Raw genomic sequence first — 15,566 nt, 5'->3', positions numbered from 1 at the left:
GCGGGCGGGAGAGAGCCGGGACGGATCCTCCCCTTCCTCTCCCTCCCCAGCATTTTTGAGAGGGTTTTCCCAAGTTTCCAGAAGTTTCTCCCTGGCCCCTTATATACCCCCTCTGCAGGACCGGGAGGTGCACAGGGAGCCGAGCAAAGCCGTGTCCCGACCCCGCAGGTAAGGGGGGGACCCGGGGGACCCGGTGGGGACCGAGCTGAGGTTGCAGCAGGGCCAGGGGGGTTCTGGGGTCCTGCAGCCTCCTGGTGGGCAAAAAAAAAAATCGGAGGGAGGGTTATGGCATGGGAGAAGGGGTGCATGGGGGTAGGCTGCAGTGGGATAGGGGTACAGACTGCCCCATGAGCTGGCTCTGGGTTTTTGAGGAAAAGCATTAAAAAATCCCCCAATCGCCTCCAGTTTGCAAGAGGTGGTCCCAGTGAAGCTGCGGGAAAAGCTTTCAGAAAATGAGGAAAAAGAAACGGGGGATAAGGGAGTGAAATCCTCCAGCTCCGCTCAGGCTTAGCCTGGGAGCCTGCAGGACCCTGGGCACCATCCCAGCGCAGAACGAGCTCTCCCTGCACAGCACAGCCCGGCCCTGCTCCTGCTGCCTTAACCAAGTGCCACATCCCTCAGGTGACACGGAAATGGCCTTTGCCTGCAGTCCTGTGCCCTGCAGCTCTGCCCTGCTCCTGGGAGAAATCCCACCCCGCCAGGAAAGGGGTCCCGGCAGCCGCAGGCAGGGCTGAGCAATGCCACGCTGGCACTGGGCGTCCCCTCGCTGTGGGAGCACAGCACAGGATGGTGCTGCCTGTGCATTCCCCACATTCCCTCCATTTCCACCACGGGCTCTGAATTCACCCAGAAGCCAAGAATGGGCAAAATTTCTCCATCTCAGGCTGTGTGACTCAGCAGAGCCCAAACCTGCCACCCGGCCCTGAAGTAATGAACCTTTTTTTAAGCTGAGGATGAAGCAGTGCAGGCCACCCCCTGCTACCAAGAGAACTACTCCATGTATCTGTTTTCTTTCAGAAAGAAAAAGGCAAACGTTGACCTCACTATGAAACAGTTTCAAGGTATCCTTAGAAATAAACGGGAAATAGAAAACCAGAAGGAGCCTCCTCACACTTCCAATGTTTGTCACCCTGGCTGCACTTTAAAAAGAATGTTGAGGGCAGTTTTGAGCCTGTTTGCTCTCGGGGCAGGCAGGATGGCTCCTCCCTTTAAAGGATTTTAGGTTGTAATTCCCACTCTGGCAAAGGGTCCTGGTGGAACTGCGCACTCTCCTTGCCTGGGGCTACGTGCTGCGTGTTTCCTTCCATGTGTAATCCCAGCGGGCCCCTCGCTTCCTGCTGGGAGTGCTTTAACCCTGCTGGGAATGCTTTAACCCTGCTGCAGCCTTTCCCTGCCTCCCAGGCCAGGGACAGCCCCTGAGGCTGGGCTGGAGCAGGGTGGGAGCAGAGGGGCGCCAAGGAACAGGGCTGCGGTGTAGCGAAGGTTCCTGTGGAGGAGAAAGTCCCCAAAGCTGCAGGGGGAATTTAAGGCCGGAGGAGCTGCCAGCAGGAAGGTTTGCTGAGTGAAGGCAGGAGGGAGGGGAGCTGTGGGGCCAGGGGGTATGAGCCCCAAAGGGCTTCCAGGCACTTAGACCAGAAGCTCGGGGCTCAGAGCCCTTGCCGGGGTGGGTTCACCTGCGTTGGGATGAGATCCACCCATCTCAGGCATGAACTGAAGGCTCTGCTGGGGAAAATGAGGTTCCTCCATCTCCCTCTGCCCCAGTACCTCCCTGGCAGGGCTGGACAGGCGAACCAAAGCCGAACAGAGCTGATCAGACAGTGCAGGACCTTCTCCAGGGCTGCTCTGGCTTTGCTGGAAGCTCACGTGCTCCATCTAGTGCCAAGGAATGCGAGGGTTTGGGGCCCAGGCCGGGGTCCCCAGGGAGGACGGTCCTTGCCATGCAGGGCCTGCAACAGCCCTTGGATCAAGGGGCAGCACCAAAATTTTTCAGCTTTTCCTGATCAGGGGAGAGGTTTCTCCAGCTCTGGGAACAGAATCATGGAATGGTTGGGTTTAAAGATTACTTCTTCCCCCACTCGCCATGGGCATCAGGGACATCTCCTATCCCAGGTTGCCCCAAGCCCCATCCAGCTTGGCCTTGGACACTGCCAGGGATCCAGGGACAGCCACAGCTTCTCTGGGCACCCTGTGCCAGGGCATCCCCACCCTCACAGGGAAGAATTTCCTACTAATGTCCAATCTAAACCTGTCTTCCTTTACTTTAAAGCCACTCCCCCTTGCCCTGTGCAGATCACATGAGAAATACCTGTGGCTTACATTCCCTGACCCTTCCTTAAACCATTCCCTGTACATTAACATTGGAATATAGGGAAGCCACGTAGGAAGGAAGCTTTCATTCCAAATGCACAGGCTCTGCTTGCCAGGGTGCAGCTGCACTCCTGAAGATGAATTGTTGCTCAGGGTGGACTTGGGATGGCTGCACCCCAATGAAGCACTGGGGCAATGTCACTGTCACTGGAACAAGGAGTGGGTTTCTCTGGAGAGCCCCTGGGAACTCTGGATGCTCCAGGAAGGCTCTGGCCCATGCTGATGGTGCACTTTCTTGCCCAGCAGGTGCTGTGAGGTGCTGGGTGCTGCTGAAGCCATGTGGATGATCGTGGGGCTGGCCCTCCTGGGCCTCGCTGCGGCCGTGCCCTCGGAGGACAGGAAGCTGAGCGACAAGGCCACCACGCTGGCCGAGCGCAGCACCACGCTGGCCTTCAACCTCTACCACGCCATGGCCAAAGACAAGGACATGGAGAACATCCTGCTGTCCCCCGTGGTGGTGGCCTCGTCCCTGGGGCTGGTGTCGCTGGGGGGCAAGGCCACGACGGCGTCGCAGGCCAAGGCGGTGCTGAGTGCGGACAAGCTGAACGACGAGTACGTGCACAGCGGGCTGGCCGAGCTGCTCAGCGAGGTCAGCAACAGCACCGCCCGCAACGTCACCTGGAAGATCGGCAACCGCCTCTACGGGCCCGCCTCCATCACCTTCACCGAGGACTTCATCAAGAACAGCAAGAAGCACTACAACTACGAGCACTCCAAGATCAACTTCCGAGACAAGAGGAGCGCCCTCAAGTCCATCAACGAGTGGGCAGCACAGACCACGGATGGGAAACTCCCAGAGGTCACCAAAGATGTGGAGAAAACTGATGGGGCCCTGATCGTCAATGCCATGTTCTTCAAGCGTAAGTTCTACCTTCGGGTCCTGTATGAGTGACCCAAAACCTGCCCTGAGCCAACACAGAATCATGGAATGGTTTGAGTTGGGAGGGGCCTTAAAAATCATCCACCAGCCCCAAGGGAAGGTGGACAAATCCTAGGCCCACTGGAGGCAGCTCTTTGTCAGTGGTTGGGAACTGCATGGACTTATTGCACACTCCCTTTTCTTACAAGCTGTGTTCCTCTCTCTCCTGCAGCTCACTGGGATGAGAAGTTCCATCATAAGATGGTGGACAACCGTGGCTTCATGGTGACCCGTTCCTACACCGTAGGCGTGCCCATGATGCACCGCACAGGTGAGTGGGAAACCTCCACAACTGGAGTTAGGATCATTGTTCTCCCTTACCCAGATTTCCACCAGCTGCTTCCAAGATTGTTTTGCCTCATAAGAGAGAACAAAGTGGGGAAGTGTTTGTTTTACTGATTCAGTCTCCCTGTGAACAAAGAATCCATGTTTACTATGAGCTGCTTGGCTGTTGGGAACAAATCCTGGCTCATTACACAAATGTCAGCCACAGCCAACTCCAATAATGCTGGGCCACTTCCCAAAAGGGTGTCCAAACTCACTTCCCTTCCTGGTCAGGGAAAGTCCAGGCTGAATTCACTTTGCTCCACATCTCACTGCTCCCTTCTTCTGGTTTTAAGGTCTCTACAATTACTACGATGATGAGGCAGAGAAGCTCCAGGTGGTAGAGATGCCACTGGCTCACAAGCTCTCCAGCATGATCTTCATCATGCCAAACCACGTGGAGCCTCTGGAGAGAGTGGAGAAACTGCTGAACAAGGAGCAGCTCAAGACATGGACTAGCAAGATGAAGAAGAGATCAGTGGCCATCTCGCTGCCAAAAGTTGTCCTGGAAGTCAGCCATGACCTGCAGGTAAAGGGGGTCCTTAAACAGCTGGGCCTTGCACTTCTTTGGGATGGGAGAAAAGACAGTGGAATGGTGGGCTGTCCATGCCTGCTGCCCCTCTTCCCTCTTGCACTGTGTCATCTCCGGGAGGGTTGCTGACCTCTTGTCTCCTCCTAGAAACACCTGGGTGGTCTGGGCCTGACAGAAGCCATTGACAAAACCAAGGCTGACTTGTCCAAGATCTCTGGCAAGAAAGACCTTTACCTGTCCAACGTGTTCCACGCCGCGGCTCTGGAGTGGGACACGGAAGGGAACCCCTACGACGCCGACATCTACGGCAGAGAGGAGATGAGGAACCCCAAACTCTTCTACGCTGACCACCCCTTCATCTTCATGATCAAGGACACTAAAACCAACTCCATCCTCTTCATCGGCAGGCTCGTGAGGCCCAAAGGCGACAAGATGCGCGACGAGTTGTAGTTGGGTTTGTTTTGGTTGGGTTGTTTTTTCCCAGAGCTTTGGTTTGTGTGTTTTTAGGGGGGCATTTTGACAAATGGGAAACACTATTTTGTATCCTTCTCGAACCATGGGTGCTATTCAGACCAGGGTGCATTGTGAGGAGAAACCAGCATAAACTTTACCTCACCCCACGATCCAGATTGCACAAACCCACCTCCAGAGGGGAGCAGCGGAGCCTGGCACCAGAGGGTCACCGGGAGTCAGCTGAGGTGGCCAGGTGGAAGCTGAGCTCCTCCCTGCACTGGTTAAGCCTCCTGCTCAGCTCCTTGCTGCTCCACCAGCCCTGCCAAGGCACCACCCTCCCATCCCAAACACTTCCACCCCACTGCACGCTTACCGCTGCCGCTTTTCTCCTGCTTGGGTGCCCCGCGGCACCGCTCTAGAGCTGGTCCTGCTTCTCTCTTCTCTCTCCAGGGGTGTGTAACAGAGCTCCAAGGGTCAGCTGTGCAGTCCAGCCCCTGCAGGGCCCTGGAGCAGGGTAGGAGGCAGCACAGGAGAATGGAGATTGTATGGAATTGTGTCCTTCTGTCCTGCAGCCTAACCCTGTGCTCTGCACTCGATGCTTCAATCACAAGAGCTCCTTAGGGAGAGCATCACAGCCAAGAGCAGCTTGGATCAACACTTCATGGAGAACTAAGGGGCTTTGGGATGTCAGGGAGAGCCCAAAGCACAGCCTGGGTTTCTAGAAAGAGTAACCTGTGGTTCCTTCAACACTCCACCCCTTGGGATCACTGAGGGGGCAAGAGCTGTAATTCAACAGGCAGTTGTACCAGGCAGAGAACTCACTTCTCTTGGAAATGCTCTGCATCAGCCTGCAGGGCTGGCAAAGACTCCATTCCACTGCCAAGGCTCTCCCAGAGCTGGCTCCAGTCAGCTCCCTGTGGAGCTGACCCAAGGCACTCCTGGCTGGCTTCTCACAGGGAGGTGGGATCAGGTTCACCTCCACTTTCTTCCTTAATTAAACACAAAGCTTTAAAGCTGCCATTACCTGACTTCCTAATTATGCTCTGCTGAAGCTCCATGGTACTTTAGCTCCCTGTCTGCTGACCTGGATAAGGGGACCCTGAAAAACAAAGGTATTTATAGTTATATTTATGTCTGACAATTAGCAGGTTTCACAGCCTGATCCAGGCTATTCCTAACTTCTCTTCAAGGGGTATCATCAGGTCAGTACTATTTAAAGGAGCTGATGTATCCCAGGAGCATTGCAGCACTTGCCACGCACTGAGAGACACCATGAGGCAAACAGAAATTATGGAAATGAGGGAAATCCATGCATCCCAATGGAATTGCCAGCTCCCTGAAACCAGCATGGAGCACCTACAAGGCTTTATGTCCCTGCCAATTTTCTCTGCTGCCACAGAAGCCCAATACTGCATATTCCCAGGTGCTGGGAGGCAGGAGGCAATGCTAGGTGTGTCCCCAAATGTGGGTCACTTGCAGGTGATGCAGTGCACTGAAGCCACACACAGAACGTTCTGGAGGCTGGGCTGGGGGGTGGAAGGGGTGGGCAAGGCAAGAACACACTGTGGGATATTGTGAATAATTTGCATCATGTGGATGCAGGTGTCTGATGGCTTTTATTGTCTGTTCTTGTACCACACAGTGACAGTTGTGTAATTTTGCAATAAAACTTTTTCAATGAAGCCCTGGCAGATGGAATCCCTTGTAGAGCAAAATAAACTAAGGGAGGTTCCTTGCAATCCTTCAATCCAAGACATCCTAAAGTGGCAACTATGGACAAAAATTACTCAATGAGATGAATTCCTAAAATGAATTATAGGAATGCAAAAAGATTAATTCCTAAAGATGAATTCCTATAGCACATCAATCATGAGAAAGGAATGCTCTTGGCAGCTTTTCCATTTGCTCTGTTCTCCTGAAACTGCAAATATCAACACCAGAAATGCTCCACAGGTAAAGGACCAACTGCCCTGTCCTGCTGGGCCATTTAGCAGAATAAAAACTGAGCTGTCAGCCACAGGGACCAGCCCTCCTGACTCTCCATGCCAAAGCTCCTCCAGTTGGGATCCACTCTGGGGAAACAGAGGAAAAAACTGCAGGCTAAAGATACCTTTCCCAGGTGGAAAATCCAGCACTGGCAGACCCTGCTAATCCATGTTCTCCCACTGCTGGAAAGGGATGAACCTTCTGCCACTCACAAGCTAAAAGGCAGAGATGTCCCCTTTCCCCTGAGCCTGGGCAAGCACACACATCCCTGTGCAGCTCCTCCCACACTGGAAAACCACCACATGCTTCCTCATTTTCACTAAATTGGAATTACTGAAGCCACCTCCAGCAGCAACCACAGCAGGAACACATGACCCTGGAATAGCAATATTGAAAATAAGTTAAAAGTTTCCCAGAGTTCCTGAGTTCATACCACCCCCAGCTCATCTTCCAGGGCTTTTGTCCAAGGGAAGCACCCAAAAGACACAGGGAACTGAGTGAGTTCCCTTCTCTTTTGGAGCTTCTCTAAACAGCTCAGAGAGGTGGTAATTCCAGCCAAAACAGTTGGAAAAGGTGTTCAGTTCACACTTGGAGCCACAGCTTCTCTGGGCACCCTGTGCCAGGGCCTCATCACCCTCACAGGGAACAATTCCTTCCCACTATCCCATCCATCCCTGCCCTCTGGCAGTGGGAGCCATTCCCTGTGTCCTGTCCCTCCATCCTTGTCCAAAGTCCTCTCCAGCTCTCCTGGAGCCCCTTTGGGCCCTGCAAGGGCTCTGAGCTCTCCCGGAGCCTTTTCTTTCCCATTACTTGCACAGCTCTTGACTCTAGCAGTGATTAGCACTGTGAAATTAACAGGGTAATGGACAAGGTTGGAGAGCTCTTCATCAGGAAGAAGTGGAACAATCTCCCAAAAATCCAGCCCTCCCTGGGAAGCAGCAGGAGAGGTTTCTAACCATCACCATCCACCACAGTGTGTGTAAGAATTTAGAGACAACATGCAAAACCAGGTGTGACTTTTATTGCTTCAGATCTCCCCACTTTCACACATTTCCTGCTCCTACGATCTAACAGAGCTGTGTTGTCATATTTTATATTTTCAGATAATTTCAGATAATTTCAAATTTGATTTAAAAATTAATGTTGGCATTAGTCTAATATTTGTATTAACTATTTAAATCTTCGCACTGAATGGTTTCAGAGAAACCTGAAATCACTGACACTCCAAGAAGGCACATCTTGTTTCTGAAACTCAACCAGACTCCCAGAGAAGCTGGGAACAGCAAGGCCAAGGCTCCCTAGACAGACCAGTTCAAAATTCCAGATCCTAACCTGACTGCCTAATTCCTGCAGAGCAACCTCCTAAAAACAGAAATGTGGATGTGAAAGCTAGTCCTAAACAACAAACAGGCTTTGAATTCCTCAAGATCTAAACTCCTTGATCCTGCACATACATTATCTCCTATGATTGTGCCTCTCTTCCCATTCCTGCACCAAACTTCCACCAGACATTCCCACCTTGCAGGTCAGGACATAAGGTTTGAAATCCTGAGTGTCACTTTTGCTCTGACCCCATAAACCCACACCCAAAGGTACCTGACCCTGACAGGAGCTGCACTGGCCTGGACACTGCCAGAAAGGCTCCCCCTCCTGGAAGCACTGGATAAGGGACTGGGATGGAGGGATCAGCCACCAGGACTCCACGGAGTGTGTTACTCATGACCCTCTGAACACGGGATTGCTGCTCCAGCTCTACCTATCACAGGTATCAGTGCTTTATTCCCACTTTCTTTGCATCAGGATCTGGTGAAGGTCATTCCAGAAGGGGAACACAGCAACAGAATTCCTTCCACACCAAAGGTGGGAGCAAGGTCTTCCTGGAGCACATCTTGAGAAAATAAAAAGGAAAAAAAAAAAAACCAAAAAGAAAAGGCACCTTCACAAACACTGCCTTTTGTGATTTTATTAAGAGATGTTGTCAGGACAGACAAGCTTCTGGTTGCAGATGTTACAAACCCTACAACGAGAAACAAAACACTCAGTGAGCTGGGGGCAAACTCTTTTCCACAACCACCATCCTGTCCCAAACAAAGAACAAACCAAGCCTTCCAATTAAACTGCATTTCTCATTTCCTGCATTTCAGCCAATGAACCCCATTGTTCCCACTGAGGTAGATCTTGCCAGATTCCATGACAGACTTCAACCTGTGGTAATTTTCTTACAAAAGCAGCCTACAAATTGTTCTCGTGTGGCTTTTAAGACTATCCCAAACTGGATCCTGGGGCAGGACAGGATGGATATATGAGGAATATATTCTCTGTGCTGCCAGCTGCACACTGGTACAACACCAACACATCCAAGGCACCCAACCCAAGTGTCCCCAACTGTAATAATCCAAGGCCTCCAAATCCATGCTGTATAACACAACATGGAACAAGGCAGGTGGACAGACCCACCATCTCATCTCCAGAGGAGTGTTCTGAGCTGCACTGACACACATCTTGAACCCTTCACCCGGTGCAACGTTCAAGCCCAACCCTGGTCCACAACACAGTAGCTTGTTTTCCCAAAATCCCCCAGCTTGAAGTGTTTTTCTGGTGCCCTGAAACCTTTTCTGCATGGATCCTCAGCACATCTCCCTCCCTGCTCCCAGGCACTTACCCCTCAGGCAGTGGGCACTGGCTGAGGCATGGCTGGCTGCTCTGGCTTGCCACCTTTCTGCTCTGAAATGGGGGTGGTGGGCAGGATCTCTTCTTTGGGTTCCACGATGCTGACGTGGTCTGGCAGAGGCTTTTTGGGGCCAATCTTTCCACTGGGGTCCCAAGGCAACATAATCTTTACTTTGATTCCCAGTACTCCTGCAGAGAGTGACAGGACAAGGGAGACAAAATAGATCAAGAGATGAGCACCAAGGTTACAAAATATTTCTGCACATTGAAGATCTGCTGACAACACTGTAACACACACATGCTACAGCTTAAAAATCGAATTACTGTGACTTTAAATCAGTGTTGTAAATCCAAGCAACTTAAAGATGGATATCCAAAGTTATTCAACTCACTGCAGTTCTACCCTCCACTCATTCTAAGCCTGGTTTTAAACTCTGTCCTCTTCCTCAGCTCATTCTTCTAGGAAATTCCATTTTATTTTTTTAACATCCCTTCTCAGACAAATGCCTCTAAATCATCCAATGAGCAGGACACCCTGGCCAAGGCAGCCTCAGCACAGCACCACAGAACGTGGCACAGAGCAGGCTGCAGTGACACAGGGATGTCCCTTCTGACTCGTCATCGTATCATCACCGAAGGGAAGGTGGGGAACAGCTCTGGGTGGGCTTGGTGTCCCTGCACCAGGAGCTCTGCAACTCATTAACACAAAGCCAGTTAAGACACACACAAATCATTTGTTTTTTACCAGGAGGGAGAACAAGTGGAAGCAGGTTTAGCTGGGAAAGCTGTCTGACACCTGCAGCACCCCTGTTCTCTCTGCCCATCCTGAGGAGCCAGGAAAACCAGAATCCCAACTGCCAAGGGCTCTTAAACCAAGGCAACAGGAACCTCATCTGGAAGTTATCACCAGCCCCAGAGGCCCCAGGACACAGTGAGAGCAGCTGCAGAATCAACAGCCACATTTCTAACTGGAAACATTCAACCATCAGCAGAGAAGTGGATACATGGTGTGACCACAGTGGCTGCTGAAGGCCCCTCGGCTTCCCATTCACAAATGACTTCTACTTCAGATGGAATGTTCAAATCCCACAGTGAAAGCTCAGTTGCAAAAGCCCAAGAAAACTGGATTTTCAGAGTCTGAAGCATCCACAGCAGCACAACTCAACACTGTGACATGAGAAGTGCATTAAAACCACGTGAGTTTCAACCCAAGGGTGTCAGTGGGAAATCTCCAGCCTGCAGGAACGGGATGCCAGGAGCTGAGATGTTTTGTCTCTGCAGCTCTAGAGAAGGAACCCAACAAGGCTGCCAAGGGATCAGGCACTCACCCTGCCGGAGTAGGACGTGACGCACGGCTGTGTCCACGTAGTAATTCACGGGGTCCCCACTGTGGATCATCAAGCCATCCACAAACTTCATGGATTTGGCCCTCTGACCTCTCAGCTTGCCGGACACAACGACCTCACAGCCCTTGGCCCCGCTCTCCATGATGAAGCGCAGGACACCGTAGCAGGCTCTGCGGGGAGAGGACAGCCAAGCCGTGAGCCCGCTCTGCCAGACCCACAGGGCTCCCACCACAATCCCAACCTCAGTTCCGTGCGCTGGCAGTGCAGCTCCCATCCCTTCTCAGACAAATGCCTCTAGATCAGTCACTGGTGACAGGAGGCTGCTGCTGGAGGGCCTCAGGCAGCGCCACAGAACGTGACACCGCGAGGGCACCGCCACCAGAGCCACCCGCTTCTGACTCGTCATCGTCTCATCACCGAGGGGATGAGAGCAGGGCCACTGTCTCCTGAGCCACAGCACAGCCACAAGGCCTGAAATGCTGCTTGCCTCACTCCTCCACCCATTTACTCCCAAAGAACACGTGCAGCTTTATGCCCCACAGACAACCTCCAACCAGACAGAAGTAACTGTGGACCGAAGTTTCAGTGCAGCATTACCAGGTTGAATCCTCCAGCTGCAGAGAGCTGTTTTTGGGAACAGCACTGGAGTGCCCCACTCCCCCAGGGCAGGCTGCTGTACTCACCTGCGCACAGCCAGCCCTCCCAGCAGTTTGTAGCGCAGGGACTCGGCCTGGGCGATGGCGCACAGACCCCTCGTGGCCACCTTCTCGGCGTAGAGCTGCAGGGACAGAGCACACTCACAACAGGGCCCTGCCAAGCCAGCCACACAGCCACAGCCTGCTGGGCCTTGGGAGGCTCATCCACTCCACCCCTGCCTTGGGCAGGGATCTTTGCACTAGACCGGGTTGCTCCAACCTGGCATTGAACGATTGCAGGGATCCAGGGGCAGCCACAGCTTCTGTGGGCACCCTGCAGCAGTTCCTCAGCACCCTCACAGTAAATTTAACTTTTGCTTTAGCAGAACACAGGAGTTTCATTCTACTCTACTCCTTACATTCAGTCCCATTAATCCTTCCACATATACAGGCAGCAGCTTTATCCTACAATCCCTTCCCTGTCTAACATGATCCAGCAGCACCAGCCAAGCTGGAATAAATGAGCATCACCTCAGCACACATTCCCCGTCCCTCCTTGATTTGTTTCAGAGCAAGATTTCATGGAACAGAACCACAGAATCCTTTGGGTTACATGGACCCTTTAAAGGACCCTAGTCCAACCTTCCCCTGGGAAAACACCTCTAACATTAAGGATCAAAAAAAAAAGGTTTGTCACTTTACATTCTGTTTCTCAAAGATCCTTTTGCAGCAGAGCAGTTTCTTTGTAATTTATTTTGCATTTCAGTGCAGGAGCATTTTTGAGGCCAAGTAACAGAAGGCCCAAGTCATCCTGAAACCACCTTTCAGCTGCCACCATGCTACCACCACAAACCCCTCTGCACCATCCAGTTCCTGAGGCAGTTTTACCTCCACGCTTCCCTCGGGGAATCCAAACCTCTTCTGCACCACAGCCGTCAGCTCCCGGATGCGGCGTCCCTTCTCTCCCAGGACATTCTGAGTTCTGAGGTAAAACAAGCACAGGACAAGTGAAAAAAGTGTCCCCAGGAGTGAGACTGGAGCCATCCCGGAGAGCTTTAGAGTTACCTGGTGGCAAGGATGATAATCTCAGTCCTGGTGGGAGTGACCCGGACCTCCACTCCGGAGTATCCATCCTCAGCCAGCTCCCGAGTCAGGAACTCGTTCAGCTCCGCTTTGAAGATGCCATCAGCGACAAACTAAAACACAAACGGACCAAGTCAAGGTCTTGTCACATCCTGAACTTGAGTGCAATTTACCCAAATTCGGAGTGTCTCTCCTGACAAATTTCCCTTCCCCTGAGAGAAATCACAGAATACTCTCAGTTGCAAGACACCCACAAGGAACACCAAGTCCAACTTTTACACCAACAGCCCAGGAACGGAACCCACAACCGCGACTTTACCAGCACCGTGCTCTGCCCCACTCAGGGTGCAGCAGAGAGGAAAAATGGAACCCCCTTCCTTCCCTGCATTTCTCAGGAATAATCCGCTCCTAGCAGGAGCCTACACCCAGCACTGCCCGACCCACAGCCACTGCTCACGCTGGAATTCGGGAGCAATTGAAGGGAATTAATTACCGGGGTGGCGCATCCCTTTCCCAGCCCCATGGGAAGCTGCTGCCGGGACTCCTGGCAGCCCAAACCTCCCTCGCTCCCCAGGACAGGCAGCGCCCGGTGCCCTCCCGGGGCAGCCGCCAGCCGCAAACCCTTCCCGCTGGAAAGCAAAGCGAAAACCCCGCAATTCCCGGCTCCCGGCGCCGCTCCGCACCTCCGCGCGCGGCCATGGGGAAGCGCCCGCTCCATCCCGCCGCCATGTTCCCCGCCGGGCCCCGCGCCGCATCCGCCGCCATCCTCCCCCGTCCGCCGCCGCCGCCCGCCGCGCTCCCGCCCCGCCGGCTGCTGGGGCCGCCGCGGGCAGGGCGGCAGCGCCCCGCGGCCGCGGAGGAGCCGTGCGGCCGCGCTCACCTTGCGCTTCTTGGAGATCTGCACCGCCATGATGAGCCGGGCCCGGCGGAAAGGAGGGAACGGGTCTCGAGGGCGGTGCTATATCCGCCTTCCGCCGCGCCCCATTGGCTGGCCGCTGCACGGCGGGCTTGAGCGGGGCACCATGGGAGATGTAGTCTTTGCCACGCCGCCATGTTGGCGAGGGCTGAGCCGTGGGTACGGCCCAGAGCGGCGTTAAACAGGTTCTAAACCCCGTGGAAACCGACGCGAGAGCCAGCAGTGTGTGAAATAAAACCCATAAATGATAATTCACCCCGAGATCATACCTGGAGACCTGCTTTGCCCAGGCGTTGCTGTCGGAGGGTGCTCTGCTGTTATCCAGGAATCACAGCATGGCTTGGATGGGAAGTGACCTTAAAGCTGATCCTGATCCACCACTGCCATGGCAGGGACACCTTCCATTGCTCCAAGCCCTGTACAGCCTAGCCTTGGGCACTGCCAGGGATCCAGGGACAGCCACAGCTGCTCTGTTTTCTTGGGAAAACAATTCCTTCCCAAAATCCCACCTAGCCATGCCCTCTGGCAGTGGGGAGCCATTCTCTGCGTCCTGTCACAACACATCGGTTTTTTAACGGTTTAGGGATTGTAAGGGATTACAAAAATAACAACAAAAATGAGCAGATTTGATGCCTGGTCTCTAGGAAGCAGAGATTTAAACTGCATTTTGTCATAGATATCATTACAGCTTGCAGTTGGACCTGATGATCTTAAGGACCTTTTCCAGCCTAAGTGATGCTGTGAAAATGCCCACAGCAGGAGCAGTAAAGCAGAGGATCCCACTGCTCTGGGCCAGGGAAAAGCCTGGATTACCACTAGATGTCAGTGCAGACGGTTTCCAGGCTGGTAAAAGCCTCTTGAATGGATAATAATGAATAAATGAATCCCCAGGGATTCGTTGATCCACAGCTGGAGGGATGGCGGAGCATCCCATCAAAGGCAGGTGGCAGTGAGGAATTGTGTCCCCTCTGTCACAGACACCTTTTTGTCTCACTCCTGGTGTGCCCAATCATCCTGCCCTTCCCTGAGCCCCAGAGTCTCTGTCCCACAGACATCAGCCTCTGGAGAGGTGTCCAGCAGCTGGGATTTCTCTGTGCAGGGATCTGAGCCCTGTGAACTGGAGTCTCAAATAATTTTTCAGGGAAGACCCTGCCAAGCTGCACAAACCCCCCTCTGCTGTTTTCCACCATAACTTCAGAGCAGAAAATACCTGCCCAAAATAATCTATTTTTTAGGCTGAGTTTACCCAGAAGGGGCTCACCCAATATATTTCTGTATCATATAAAGACAGCAAAAGGCAGAACATGAGCAAAAATCCTGACCTGGATGTATGTCCCCTTTTCCACAGCCTGTGAAGCAATGTGGGATTCCTCCATGAGCATCAGCCAGCCCTGGGTGCTGGGAATGGATTCTGGGCTGGTTGGAGATGTCCCTGCTCACTGCAGGAGGGTTGGATGAGCTGACCTTTAAAGCTCCCTTCCATCCTGAGCCATTCCTGATTCTGTGCATTCCCCCTGCTCCATCCCTGCTGAAATGGAGGCTGGCAACACCCCAAAAAAGCTGTGACACACCTGCACCCCGTCCACAGAGAGCTCAGGTGGGGTCCAGCAGCTCCCAGTGCCCTCCCAGGCCAGCAGTGGCTGGGATTATCCACAAATCCCATGGTGAGTGAGGGACACTCAGGTTTCCCGGGTGCATCCCTGCTGTTCCCCATTCCCCACTCCTTTGTGGAGCCTCACCACCAGCACAGGAGCTCCTTTTGTCCCCAAAGAACATGCAGGGGATGGAAAAAACTGCTCCAGCCATGACCCTCCCTGGCTCTGGGCACATCCCTGGGCTGCAGCACCTGCATCTCCTTTGCACTGGAGATGCACAGAAGCAGAATCAGGGATGCACAGGAAGGATGTCACCCCAGATGTGGCACTTGGCAGCCCCCTCTGTCCTTGGGCAGGTGCTGGGAGGTGGTGCCAGGTTTCCTGGCTGTGGGGGATGTGGCTGGAGCAGGTTCAGGAATCAGGAGCTGTCCTGCAGCCTCCCAGCTCCAATGAGTGCCCAAAATAAGGGAGATCCTGCCAGGGACTGTCCTGGCTCTGCAGGAGGATAGGGAACAGCCTTGGGGTCATCAAAAATACAAACTGGTGCAGGCAAAAACCCAGCCCATCCTTGCTGTGGTCCCACCTGCAGGATTTGGGATGACATGCTGGGTTCCACTCAAGCCAGGCCCCATCACCTCTCTGGACATCCCCGAGGATTTCAGGAATCTCCCTTCCTGCTCCTTATGATTTCCTGGTGCTCCAGGAGCATTTGGACAGCTGCATCCCAACCTACATCCCTG

The 15,566-nt window shown here is 53.3% G+C and overlaps 2 protein-coding genes and 2 non-coding genes across 5 annotated transcripts; 1 reads left to right on the top strand and 3 right to left on the bottom strand.

Annotated features, from left to right (window-relative positions):
• SERPINH1 (serpin family H member 1) lies at positions 1-6,347 on the top strand. Of its 2 annotated transcripts, none has more exons than XM_059493285.1 (5): positions 1-168; positions 2,614-3,227; positions 3,459-3,557; positions 3,907-4,139; positions 4,290-6,347. In XM_059493285.1, exons 2-5 carry the CDS (start codon positions 2,645-2,647, stop codon positions 4,590-4,592), a joined length of 1,218 nt encoding a protein of 405 aa, XP_059349268.1. In that variant the 5' UTR covers positions 1-168; positions 2,614-2,644; the 3' UTR covers positions 4,593-6,347. The 2 variants fall into 2 exon arrangements, with proteins under 2 accessions (XP_059349268.1, XP_059349269.1); XM_059493286.1 differs by having other exon boundaries at positions 70-168; positions 2,611-3,227.
• A 2,182-nt stretch (positions 6,348-8,529) lies between these two features.
• Positions 8,530-13,260, bottom strand: RPS3 (ribosomal protein S3). Its single transcript, XM_059466435.1, has 7 exons — positions 13,196-13,260; positions 12,298-12,428; positions 12,121-12,214; positions 11,281-11,375; positions 10,580-10,767; positions 9,244-9,440; positions 8,530-8,598 (listed from the first exon to the last, which is right to left on the bottom strand). Exons 1-6 carry the CDS (start codon positions 13,223-13,225, stop codon positions 9,247-9,249), a joined length of 732 nt encoding a protein of 243 aa, XP_059322418.1. The 5' UTR covers positions 13,226-13,260; the 3' UTR covers positions 8,530-8,598; positions 9,244-9,246.
• LOC132070438 (small nucleolar RNA SNORD15) lies at positions 9,742-9,889 on the bottom strand. The gene has a single exon (XR_009418002.1). It is a non-coding gene; the product is annotated as a small nucleolar RNA SNORD15 (small nucleolar RNA).
• LOC132070414 (small nucleolar RNA SNORD15) lies at positions 10,873-11,019 on the bottom strand. Its single transcript, XR_009417978.1, has one exon. It is a non-coding gene; the product is annotated as a small nucleolar RNA SNORD15 (small nucleolar RNA).
• Positions 13,261-15,566: the final 2,306 nt, after the last annotated feature.

The sequence above is a fragment of the Ammospiza nelsoni genome, chromosome 2 (assembly GCF_027579445.1).
Source record: "Ammospiza nelsoni isolate bAmmNel1 chromosome 2, bAmmNel1.pri, whole genome shotgun sequence".
Taxonomy (NCBI): Eukaryota; Metazoa; Chordata; class Aves; order Passeriformes; family Passerellidae; genus Ammospiza; species Ammospiza nelsoni.
The sequence above is the reverse complement of the archived record's forward strand: the minus strand, read 5'-3'. Positions and strand labels throughout refer to the sequence as shown.

Bases quoted from the DNA above. Each gene is read 5' to 3' on its own strand.
- RPS3 (XM_059466435.1), bottom strand. From the start codon at position 13,225: ATGGCGGTGCAGATCTCCAAGAAGCGCAAG. The intron at 12,215-12,297 runs GTAACTCTAAAG...GTTTTACCTCAG, and splicing joins ATTATCATCCTTGCCACCAG to AACTCAGAATGTCCTGGGAG. The intron at 11,376-12,120 runs GTAAAACTGCCT...CTGTCCCTGCAG, and splicing joins TCCCCGAGGGAAGCGTGGAG to CTCTACGCCGAGAAGGTGGC.
- SERPINH1 (XM_059493285.1), top strand. From the start codon at position 2,645: ATGTGGATGATCGTGGGGCTGGCCCTCCTGGGCCTCGCTGCGGCCGTG. The intron at 3,228-3,458 runs GTAAGTTCTACC...TCTCTCCTGCAG, and splicing joins CAATGCCATGTTCTTCAAGC to CTCACTGGGATGAGAAGTTC. The intron at 3,558-3,906 runs GTGAGTGGGAAA...TCTGGTTTTAAG, and splicing joins GCCCATGATGCACCGCACAG to GTCTCTACAATTACTACGAT.